The sequence below is a fragment of the Arvicola amphibius genome, chromosome 6 (assembly GCF_903992535.2).
Source record: "Arvicola amphibius chromosome 6, mArvAmp1.2, whole genome shotgun sequence".
Classification (NCBI taxonomy): domain Eukaryota; kingdom Metazoa; phylum Chordata; class Mammalia; order Rodentia; family Cricetidae; genus Arvicola; species Arvicola amphibius.
Window position 1 is genome coordinate 94,208,366 of NC_052052.2, and position 12,745 is coordinate 94,221,110.

A 12,745-nucleotide genomic window follows, 5' to 3' on the forward strand; every position below is an offset into this window, starting at 1 on the left:
AAAGAAAAATCATCAGACAAAATATCATTTATAGGAAATCAAGTCTTCATTTGCCTTTATAACCCCCCCAAAACAGGGCCATTCACTTCTTTTCTTTGTAATGCAGGGTGAAGGAAACACAAGCAAAGAATTTTCTCAAACCTCAAACTACTAAAACCCCAAATTTTAAAGAGAGTTCACATTTATAATAACCTGATGACATTTATTTACCTGCTGAGAAACAAAAGAAGTTTCCCCATCAACTCAATTCACCCCAGTGTTTCCTCAGTGCACAGTGGAACCAAAGGTCTTTGTGATAGCTCATCAAAATTACTCCCTGTGATGTCTGCTTTGTGAAGTATAGCTGGGCTTAAATTTTTAATATTCCAGCAAGTAATGAACATGTATAAATACAACTGTGCAAACTGAAAAAACTGCTAAGACTCTTCAGCTTTTATACTCCCACGCATACCCCAAAAACCTGTCAAGTGTTTAAACGTTGAACTTATTCTCAAGAAAAGCTTTCCATCCTGTTTCCTATCATTACTATTTCTATTGTCAACAGTTGTTCATTCCCTACATCAGCACATGTACAGCTTAGTAGGAAAGTCAAAGTTAAACTAAGAGCGAATACAATTCCATGGCAGAACACTTCTCCTCTACAAGCACAAGGCTCTGACTCAATCCCCAGCACTGCACAAACCCTGTAAATAAACACTTTTGTTAATAAGCAACACTTCTGAGTTTCCACATCGACCACCTATACCCTCAAAGCAATGAGGCTCACTTATACCTGTTCATTATGCCACTGGTCTCTTGTTTACTGTGTTCTGTAAACATATGACATCATAACCTTTACATAATGCCAATCTGTTACATGAACAAATTCCAAGTTAAAGAAAATGTACTAGAATTGCTTGAAATCGTAGTCTCAAGTAAATGAGCTCAATTAATAACTGAAAAGAACATCAATAAAGATGACATGATATTAGAGAAATTTTCAGGGCCAGCAAGATGACGTAGCAGGTAAAAACACTCACCACCAAACCTAACAACTTGATTCAATCCAGGGAACTTGTAGCACAAGAAGAAAATGGATTCTTCAGAATACACACACACAGACGCGTGCTCGCAATTTAAAATTTTTTGAATACAAAAGGATTACAGAAAGTTCTTGGGGAAACTGAAGAAATCCTCAGACATTCTGCAATAATGACCATCACTATAATTACATTGTTAAAGTGAGAAGTGACAGAATTTGCCTTATATGCTGACTTAGAATTCAAAGCAGCAGAAGATGCAATCCCATTGTGAAAATAGTCCACAATTTAAAATACTATCTTCCACTTATTACATGAAATATGAGTATTAAAATTAAAGATCTAAAAAAAAATCACATTCCACATTGAAGTTAAAAGCAAAAAATTCCTCTTGTATATACTAATTATAAATGCATTAGTAAGAAAGATCACAGAAACAGACTATTTGCAAACAGAAAACTTTCAGAAACTTAGAAGAGACAATAAAAGCCAGACTGAAGAAATTAACTAACCTATCTATCCCTCCTTCTACCATGTTTTTACCAAACAATTAACAAGCTCACCGGAACACTAGACCTGATCTACTCATCAGACTGCCCTAACTTTCAATTGGGCTTCTTGACAAAAGACAACTTTTGTGATAAATGAACTTCCAGAGAAGATTCTAACAAAACTTACCATTGTGTATTGCATTCAGCAACTCTGAGAAAGCTTTTAAGTAAGGAAAAAAGGATGTCAGGTTAAGATCATTCTCAAACACACAAAAGAAATACATAGGCATAAACTCAGTTTAACAAAATCTCAGTATCTTTGCTTGAATTATTAAAACTGAAAGCTTTATTCTTTTCCCAAAGCATAACTCCCAAATGGTACATTTCATTCACTAGTATACTGCCTAGTAACCTGAGATAATAGGTAGGTGTACTGTCACAATGGTGACTCTTTCTTTAATATGTTTTTGAGAATTTCTTTAAAAAAAGACATCTACATATTATCTCAATTCATCTACATAGTATCACACTAAAACTGAGTATTACAGGATGTAACAATCACACTTACAGGATAATCAAGATATAAAACAAAATCTGATCACATCTTCTAACCCTACCAAACATTTATTTTCACGTAAGCTGCACTCTAAGTTTCAACACATACGGAAGTCCTAACATAATATACACATACTGAAAACATAGCTACATTAAGTCCTAACATAATATACACATACTGAAAACATAGCTACATTAAGGCTAATGGCACCCAAATACTGAAAATAACATTGTCACCAAGGGCAGAAGTCACAATTTTGCAACATAAATACTATAGTAAAAGACCAATAATAATTAAAGTTTACAATATGTGGCTATAATACAGATCCTGAACACAAGACAAAAAGTATACAAAGGCATCTTCGTAAGACAAAAAAAAATCTACACAATAAAAACCTAATGCACTCTGAAAAGTATTTAGCTCTTCAAAGGTGGTATATTATACAAGGCACTGAACTAAGCGTCAGAAAGCCCAGGTTACTAACCCAGTTGGACAACTTACTAGTTGTTGGACAAGCTCCATCATGCCGATACTGCATGGAAATTTCTGTGGATAAGGGGAAAAGGGGAATTAGCAAAGAAACTGCTAGTGACTTAAGGACAGAAAAAGAAACAGGTCAGAAAACTGGGGGAAATTCATGACAAAGTCCAGTTGACAAGACAAAACAGACCTGTAAGAACAAAAATTATAAAATAGTATTTGCTATATTAGGAACAGGAAAATTAAACCTAATTCTCACAAATATCAACAGGCTAGTCCAAGAACACATATGAATATGTATAAAGAATAAGAAAAAGGCAGGGTTTACACATCAATGTTCATAACAAGTACCTGAGAAGTAAGGGCTTTGTTATGCCCAACTGACATAAGTTAGAAACACCCACAAAGAATCTCAGTAGGACTGTCCGCATTTGGTAGGCCTGTGGGATTGTCTAAGTCATGTGAGAAGACCCAGTGCACTTTGAATATCACAATTTTCTACACAAGGAGTCCAAAACTGTGTGTGAGGTGGAGACACCAAGCTAAACACAAGCACCAAGTATACACTCATTTCTCTCTGCTCCCATCCTAACTTCTCCACAGTGCTAAGTCTGTAACCTCAAAGTATGCTAAAATAAGCTTCTTAGCTTTTTGTCAAGCATGATACAAAGAATAATTTAGAAAGAAATCTCTGATCACTGGCAATCTTTTATTTTGGTAGAAACTAAAGTGAGTGGGGGCCTTCGCTCCTGAGTGAGCCGCCTCTCTGACTTTATTAGCCTGAATTCGAGTCTCCCACAGCCTCCCCTGCAGTCGCATTTATCACCACACAGAATTCTGGCACTGAGACAGACAGAATTACAAATCTGTTTTACAAACGGTATGTCAGTATTAATGATTTGAGGCTTCTGTTTTTAAAACTAGGGAGCTGTATATTTTGAAAACAACACGATATGCTCCATCAAACAATGCTAAACCATCAACCTCTTGCTACATTTAGGTGTGGATGCACCATGCCATTTTTATGTGAGGATGTAGGACCATTTTGTGGAGTTCTTTACCCACCTCTGCATTAGTGCCAGGATCAAATATAGGTCTGCTGGGCTTGCATGACAAGTGTCTTTATCTGCTAAATGATCTCATCTTTTCCTTTTCAATGTGTATATATGATGTGCATATGCATGTTTGTGTGTGAGTAAAGGCACATGCGTGAAAGTCAAATAACCTTCCATCTTGATTCAGGCAGGGTCCCTAGTTTTCCACTGCTGTGGTTATCTGGCATGAAAACTGGGGGTTCCTGGTTTTCCTCCCACCCTGGCAAAGGTGAACTAGAATTACAGATACACACTACCACATGCTGCTTTACTTAGCATTATAGTTCCTTAGAGTTCCAAGTAAATACTTGATCCACTGAGCAGATCATCTATCCAGCACCCTAGATCACGAGACCATAAAATGTCATAAGAAGAAAGGTAAAAGGTTTGGATTTTCTATACACTAATATTCAATGTCTCAAAAGGTCAGGTTCCAGAGCTAGAGAGAAGACTTGTGGGTTAAGAACACTCCCTGTCCTTACAGAGTGCACTTGAGCACAGTTCCAAGCACTAACATGACAGCTCACAACTTTCTCTTAACTGTAGTTCCAGGGCATCCTATGCCCTCTTCTGTGGGCACAAGCATGCATGTGGTATACACACACACACACACACACACACACACACACACACACACACACATGCACGCACACCAACATGCAGACAAAACACTGACACACATAAAATAAAGTTGGGAGTAGGGGCACAAAGCTACCTAAGCTCTCATAACCTAAAAGTTTATTTTCAGAAAGTAATGAATCAGAGTCTTAGTAGTAAGGCAGGCATGGTGGCACATCCTAGCACTTAAACAAGAGGATCTCCAGTTCCAAGAGCTCCTCGGCTAAGACAAACAAAATCAAATAAAACTTTAACAATACTAACAACAACAGCAATTGTCCTGCCTGGATTAAACCAGAGGACCTGAGGTGTTCTTTGGAAACTCAAACATAAGACAGTACTGTTACTATAGAATGAATGAGGCAATTCTTTTTTCTATGAAATTGTGAAATGATAAATTATCAAGACTAAGTCCAGAATGTCCTATTTCTTAACCCTGGTACTCACCCTCAGTAAGTCCATCCACCCCCAACTGTGACACAAACACAAGCCTCTTCTTTCTATTGGATTTATCCCTTAAATATGTATTTACTCCTTTTCTGCAAATAATGTAGAGCTACTTTTCTTCTTACTCCTAAGTACAGCTTAATTTCTCTCTACTCTTTTCCAGTGTGAGAGAAAACTTTACAATGAAATGATTTGTATTATAGCTTAACTGTAAGCACTTGAAGGGCATGTACAGTGACACATGATACGATTCCCATATGAAATAAACTCAGTGCTTACTACTGTGTAAAACCCACTTTTAAAAGACAATATTTCATGCTATGTTAAAAGCACTGTGCTGGCAGTGAAGATACAGTGACAACCAAGACAGAGCCCCTAACCTCACTAGTGTGACAGCTGATCACATCTAGCCAGTGCTTCCACAAACAAACAAACAAACAAACAAACAAACCATTAGGAACTCAACCTGTTGTTAAAAGAAAACAAACAAAAAACTTTTCAGACAGAGTCTCAACTGCATAGCCTTTAGCTGGTCTGGAACTTTCTAGGCAGACCACGTGGCCTTAAACACACAGAGATCCTGCACCTGCCTCAGCCTCCCTAGACCTGGGATTTACGGCATGTGCCACCATACCTACCTCCTTCCTACTTCATTACTTATTAGAGAGACGGGGGATGACTGGGGAGGGGGAGAGGGTATGAGACAGCCCTGGCTATCCTTGAACTCTCTACGTGGACCAAGCTGGCCTAAAACTCAGAGATTCACCTGCTCTGCCCCCAAGTGCTGGGATTAAAGGCATGTGCCGCCACATGGTAATAACTTTTATAATTAATAAACGATTTCTGAACTTAAAATTTAAGAAAAATTAATTTTTTCATTTAGGAAATTTTAATTTTTAAAAATTAATTTTTAAATTAATTTTTAAATTAAAATTAATTTAAAAAATGAGGGTATTATTACTGAAAGTTACATTATTTGTCTAAATTTGCTCATACATACCACTGCTTGCTTCAAGAATGACTGACATTATACTATCAGTTGAATTTTACAACAAAATTTTTCTAAAATCAGGAATTAGGTTTCAGCACAAGCTAAGTATCTGTACATATTAGTGTTGTAGAATATTATTTTAAGATGTGTTATATTTGTTTATACTGTTGGAACATTTGTTTTAATGATGTGAAGATGTGCTGCATTCTTTATGTTACATTTGTGAAGCTGTGTGGCACTGCCTGTCTAAACACCTGATTGATCTAATAAAGAGCTGAACGGCCAATAGCAAGTCAGGAGGAAAGACAGGTGGGATAGGCAGTCAGAGACAATAAACAGGAAAAAGGAGGAAGATGAGGAGCAAGATAACAAGGAGAGAAGGACGTCAGGGGCCAGTCACCCAGCTATACAGCTAGCCATGGAGTAAGAGTGGAGTAAGATACACAGAAATAGAGAAAGGTAAAAGTGCAAAAACAAAAAGTAGATGGGATAATTTAAGTTAAGAAAAGCTGGCTAGAAATAAGCCAGTCTCCCTGTGTGTATTTATTTCAGAACTGGGTGGCAGGATGCCAAAAGAGTAAATAAAATAACCAACTACATGTTAGTTTCTTGCTCAAGATAATAATAATATTCAATGCATCTTAAGAGATAAACACAGTGTAAAGCACACACTCGGCAGCAGCTGTCAATTCCTAACATATTACTTTTAGGAAGGTATAATCATCCCAAATACACACACAATTAGCCAAGCTTCTGGAGAGCAGACTTTTTACTCCCAATTTATCAGTAAAAAAGCACTTTGTTCTAGATACAAAACTTTTATTAGAAATGCATAAGTTCCAGGATGTGTTCCAAAGCTACATAGAGCTACATAGAGAAATCCCGTCCCTGTAATTTTAGCTATTTTAACACATATTTGGTTGCTTTAACACAACTTAAAATTTATTTATATTATTAAAATTTTAAATAATTTATTGATTTGAATCTATACTATCTTCTAAAGGGAATTCCTTCTAGATAATTATGATTATACAATAGATAAAAAACATGAATTAAGCTTTGTACTGCAATTAATACATCACAAACTCTGCTCACTAAAAGGAACATTCCTTTTCATGCCTAAACAGCTTTAAGAAAAATCTGAGAACTGTAAATTAGCCATTTTTTAATTCCATTAATCTAAAGACATATGTTTCAAAGAAGCATTCAAATGTAACTTTGAAATTCAAATATTTTCCGGTTATGTTTCAAAATTACAGGACTCAGTGAAGACCTCAATAAAAATTAAGTTAAGCTTTATATTCTCAGTCAGATATTCATTTAATTATAACTTTTGCTAAAATAGTATGAACCCAATTTTTATGGGTAAACTTGCATTTAAATTTGCTTTTTGTAGCAAAAGGTTAAGGCTTATTACTAGGCCCTTATAGTCTCAAGGGAAGCATAAATAATAAACATTTATTCAAATGTGCAATATATTTAAATCTTTTTAAAGAACTTTGTTCCCACTGTAATTTACTTTTCCCACTTCCTGAAATAGTGATTCTGAACCAGAGGCAATTTTGGCCTCCTGGGGACATTTAACAATGTCTGGAGACATTTTTATTATGGAGGGAGTGCTACTAACAACTAATGAGAGGGGGCTGGGGATTCTAGTAAACATGTAAAAAAAGACAAATACTGAATACAAAGACTATCCCATCCAAAAGTCAGTAACACCAAGACTGACAACTGACCTCCACCCCCCCCCCCATGGCATAGTGCTAGCAATGTAACAATTCTACAAATTCCACTAAATTGGGGGCTGTTTACAAAACCACAACAGGCACCAAAGTAATCTATTAGAAACAAAAAACTCCAGGCTGTATGGGGCAACTTTACCCTCAAAACCTCAGTTTTACCAGCTCTGGAACAGGGACATCAATAGCCCTTTAAAAACTACTGCTAACTGAGATATAAATAACAATGCACTTAGTGAGACCTAACGTAACAGATAACACAGTGTTTTCATATAGGATTGCATATGTATGCTTCTTGGAATGGTCACTGTTATTTTTTGCTTACCTCCACTTACTGAAGTTAATACACGAGCCATTCAAAGATTCTTTTATTTTGTATTTATAAAATATACAATATAAAATATTATGAAAATGTTTTAACTTAACTGTTTTTATACACTATTTTCTTCCTTCCCTCATTATGGGCTAATAAAACTGATTTTATCCATAATAGTGTTTCTTAACTGAAATCTCATTTCAACCATCAGAAATCCAAAGCTAGCAGAGAGGTTTACAGTCAAGATTTATTGAAACCCAATTATCTCATATTCACAAGAAAAGAAAAGTAACAGACAAATGAAACTTGAAACTGTTAAGGGTTGGTGCTGGAGAGATGGCTTGGTAGTTAACAGCTTTTATACTTTTTCCAGAGGACCTGGATTCGATTTCCAACAACTATACCGGACAGCTCACAACAGCCTGTTAAACTCATCTCCAGGACATCCAATGCCCTCATCTATTCTGACTTCCATAAGTGCCCATACATGTGCCACACAGATACACATAAATGAAAATAACAATAAATCTTAAAAAAAAAAAAAACTGAGACATGATGTGATGGTGCACGCCTTTAGTCCCAGCATAGCTAGCATGGGCTAGCAAATGTCTGTGGGTTTCAATCTTCTGAGCAATGAGACAGCCAGAGCTACACAGAACTCAGGTAGTTCCCAGCACCCACATAGCAGCTCACAATCAATCATCGAGCTCCAGTTGCAGAGGGATCCCACACATACTTTAGGCCTCAGAGACCACCAAGCACACAAACACTCATACACATAACAAAAATCACTAAATAAAGCATGCAATTTCAGCATTTTTTAAAGACGTAAAACTGTAACACAAATCACAGGTTACATAGAAGCATCCCAGTGACATATAAATTTATGTGTACTGTCATAAAAATAATGATAAAAGGTGATGCACACCTGTAATCTCAGACCAACAAGACATGGATAACTGATTCACAGCCAATTTCAGGCTTATGTGTGCTAGACAGTCACTTCTAAACAAGACTGGACAGTTATTACAAAATCAAAAATAAAAGCAAGGCCGGGGACCACGTTCAAATCTATGTAATCAACTCTAATTTGAGATAAAAATGGTTAAAAAAAATTTCTGAATACATTTAAAACGAATTTTAAAACAATTCAGGTATCATTCGACATGAAACGTACCTACCAAATACTAACTTTAAGTCAGAGTAATTCACATTATTTGTGTACAATTATAAAGAAAGAGAAAATTAAAGATGAGTTTAACAAATGAGCTCAAAATAAGAAGACACCAAAAGTCAGTAGAGAAGTGTTCACATCTTAAAATGCAAATCCTGTTTTTGTGTTAAACATAATGTGCAGGTGAAGCAAAAGCACAATTGGGAAATAAATACCAGATGAATAATAAGCTAGCTAGTTTATATTTAATAACACATGAGATTATTTGGTGCTTAAATATTTGGCATCAGTTTTGTCAGGATTGTAAGATACTTTCACTTTTCTCATTAGGAAATGAAACAAATAGTTGAGATGGCTCAAAGGTTTAAATAAATGTTAGCCACCAAGTCTGAAGGCCTGAGACTCACACAGTGGAAGAAAGAAGAGAATCAACTGCTCAAGTTGTCCTCTGGCTTCCATACAGATGTTACAGTACATGCCATCTCCTCCTGAAAACTGGCCAGTCATGAAAACAGACCACTGCAATTCCAGCACTTGGAAGACTGATTCACAAGGACCAAGAGTCCGAGGCCATTCTGGGTTACAGAGAGATCCAGGACAAGTATGGGCCATTTAATGAGCTGCTATCTTTTATTTATAAACAAATATTTTTTTTAAAAAAATATCCAGCACTTAGGAGGCTGATCCATGAGCAAGAGTTTGAGGCCAGCCTTGGTTACAGAGTGATTCGGGCTGGCCTGGGCTATTTATTAAGCTCCTGTTCTCAAAAAATAAAATAAAAATTAAGAAATGCCATGTTAATTAAATGTAACTCACCAATTCAAAATACACTGATAACAACTGTTCCTAACTTTCTGGCGAGGAAAAGAAGGATAGTGAAGAAATGAAAGGGAAAACAAGGCACAAATCTCTACCTGAACCAACTGGAGATGAGCCCACACTAAGACTCTGCAGACTTCCATTCCTGAGCAACGTAGGAGATTTCTGAAGACTAGAACTTGTTACACTTCCTGCAGCTGATGCAACAGATGATGTTGGTGAAGCAGAAGAAACTGAGAGGTGAGAAACATTTTCTTGATTTTTGTTTCCTTTGGGTCGGCCAGGCCCGTGTTTACTTTGCTTATTTCCTTTTCGTTTCTTTTCTTTTACAGCTTCTTCTTCTATACCAGAAGTCTGAGCTCGCTTATATCCTGCTGTAGGGAGGCTGGAACTACCCAAATCTCCAGGTGAATTTTCAAAGCTTTTAGGCTGTGAAATAACAGTTGAGGTCACAGGGTGACCCACTAAAGAACTGAAACTATTTACTCCCCCCTCCTGGCTTCCAGACTCTCCTTTATGTACATCTTTGGTTGATGATGACTGCTGGGAGTGAGGATAACCGTCATTCCGCAGATCTGAGTCTGGAAAGCTTAAGAAGTCCTGAGGAGATTGCACTGAACTTCCAGAAGATGATTTCACACTGCCTGGAGTTCCTGAAAAATTGCCTGCAGCAAAACACAAAAAATCACCAAAGGTAGTGGAGGAATAAAACTTGGACACAAGGTTCCTCTAAGCAACAGACATAACACAATTATCAAAAAGAAAAGGATGTTTAAAAGTAAATTATAAAACATAGGTTATATGTAACAAAGTTTGATACAAGAAAGGTAACTATTGAAATCAACTTTATCTCTAAAATTAACTTTAAAACACTTGTCAAAGGCAGTATCACATACTCACTCTTGAATTGTACCGTATTACTAAGACACTAGCTATGTCTTATTTAACCTGATCTTTTCTGTTTTGTTTTGTTTTTCAGATAGGGTTTCTCTGTGTAGTCCTGGCTATCCTGGAACTCACTTTATAGACAAGGCTGACCTCAAACTTACAGAGATCCTCCGCCTGTCTCTGCCTCTGAAGTGCTGGAATTAAAGGCATGCGCCACCACTGCTCATTGGGAACTGTTTTTTGTTTATAATGGAAATGAACAGTCATGATTTTAAAAAGAAATTACCATGTAGAGATGGCTTGGTGGCTTAAGAGTACTTGTTCCTCTTGCAGAGTACCCAAGTTTGGCTCCCAGCACCCATAAAGTGGCTTACAATCATCTGTAACTCCCATTCCAGGGCATCTTATACCCTCTTCTGACCTCTTCAGGCACACAGGGTACATAGACGTACACAGACAGAACACTCATAAAGTCAATAAATCTAAAAACAAGAATGAAAAATCATGGAAAAAGAGGTAGCTCTTCTTTGCCTCTTTTCCAACTGCTTACTCTCTCCTCACTCTAGTCAACCCCCTGCCATTATGCAGTTTAAGAAACTAAATCCTTATGTGCCTAGAAGAAAATTGCCCTGGGAAAAAAGTTTCCATCACCCCTATTTCACAATACTCTTTCCTTGTTTGCAAATGAAACAAGCAACTAAACAGACTCAGCTCAGACATCTACTATTTCATAAGTCTAAACTGTAAGGTAGAGCTGGCACAATATATGGGAGACCCTAGTCTCAATTCCACACTAAAACACACACATGTACACACATGCACACATACAAAATATTAAAAATATCAAATACTTCTATTGGTATATTTAAATTTTCTAAAATCTACAGGTAATAAAAAAACAAAGCCATCTTAAATACCTTATCTTCATATTTCAACATTTTATTGGTTACTTCACATAACTATAACATATTTCCTATCTTTAATATTACAAAGTTCCAAAACCACAGGAGCTACCTCTTCAAAATTGAATAGCACTTCATACAAAGAAAAACTTAAGAATACAGCAGGTCTGTTGACCCACACTTATAATTCCTGCACTTGGAAGACTGAGAAAGGATGATCAGAATCCACACAGGATATTAAAGGCCAGGATGGGCTACATCTCAAAAACTCAAACAATTTTAATGAGATTAATTGACTTCTGCTAATACAACATTCATTTAAAATGTAAATGAAGTTACATTTAAGGTTAATTAAGGTTTGACTGATTTTCAAGTGGTATAAAAAAAACACTAATTTTTATTTAAATAAAATAGTAACTTTGGCATTTTGTTTTATCTATGCTTACTGAACTTTCTGTCCAAAAAGAAATACATTCACATACATATACCTGGCTTATATTTGTAGCTCCAAATTATTCCAGTATGACATACATGAATATATTTTTAATGAAAGGTCAACAGATTAGCAATCTACTATTTATATATTACTGTTAAGACCTTGGATTTAAGTCTAACAAATGCTTCAAAGATAAATGACAGTCCTTTCATTCATTTCTAAGGGAACAACAGACACCCAAGTGAACAAGCTACTTAACTTGGTTTCTTTTAAATTGTAACATTTCTGTTATTCAAGGTATTTGTGTTGACATTTAAAATTACATATAAAGCAAGAACATTAGTGTATACACTTTAAAATGTAACAGTGTTCCTATTTTCCATAAAACTACATATGCCCAGTTAATATTGAACTTCAGTCTTTAACCAAACAGTATTTGGGAAACACACTAAAATACTATTTGCCACTTATATAAAATTCAAATATATAGGGCATCCTGTTAATGTAGCAGCCTGAGCATAGAACATAGGGCTGTTGAGTAAAAGTCTACTTCAAGCTTTATAATTAATGCACTGCTTATAATATCACTAATACCTACTTAGATTCAATAAAATTGGCTTAATTCTCATCTACTTACTAAAACATAAAATGTTATTAGGAGAAGTAAATAAAAACAGCTTACAGAAAGAGTACCTATTCTTTTTCTCCCCAATCTTGATTCCTATTCTATAGCCATTTAAACATTAAAATTACAGTTTAAAAAACATAAATCATT

General features: G+C 35.9%; 1 protein-coding gene across 12 annotated transcripts in view; it reads right to left on the reverse strand.

The window, feature by feature from the left end:
- Nucleotides 1–12,745, reverse strand: part of Mllt10 (MLLT10 histone lysine methyltransferase DOT1L cofactor) — a 145,511-nt gene that overhangs the window by 46,591 nt on the left and 86,175 nt on the right. For 10 of the 12 annotated variants that reach the window (XM_038334605.1, XM_038334604.1, XM_038334602.1 and 7 more), the window contains 3 exons: nt 9,840–10,409; nt 2,568–2,612; nt 1,698–1,730 (listed from right to left, as the gene is read on the reverse strand). In XM_038334605.1, coding sequence (XP_038190533.1) covers nt 1,698–1,730; nt 2,568–2,612; nt 9,840–10,409 — 648 coding nt within the window. The remainder of the gene's footprint in view (nt 1–1,697; nt 1,731–2,567; nt 2,613–9,839; nt 10,410–12,745) is intronic. The other 2 variants (XM_038334606.1, XM_038334607.1) reach the window with 2 other exon arrangements.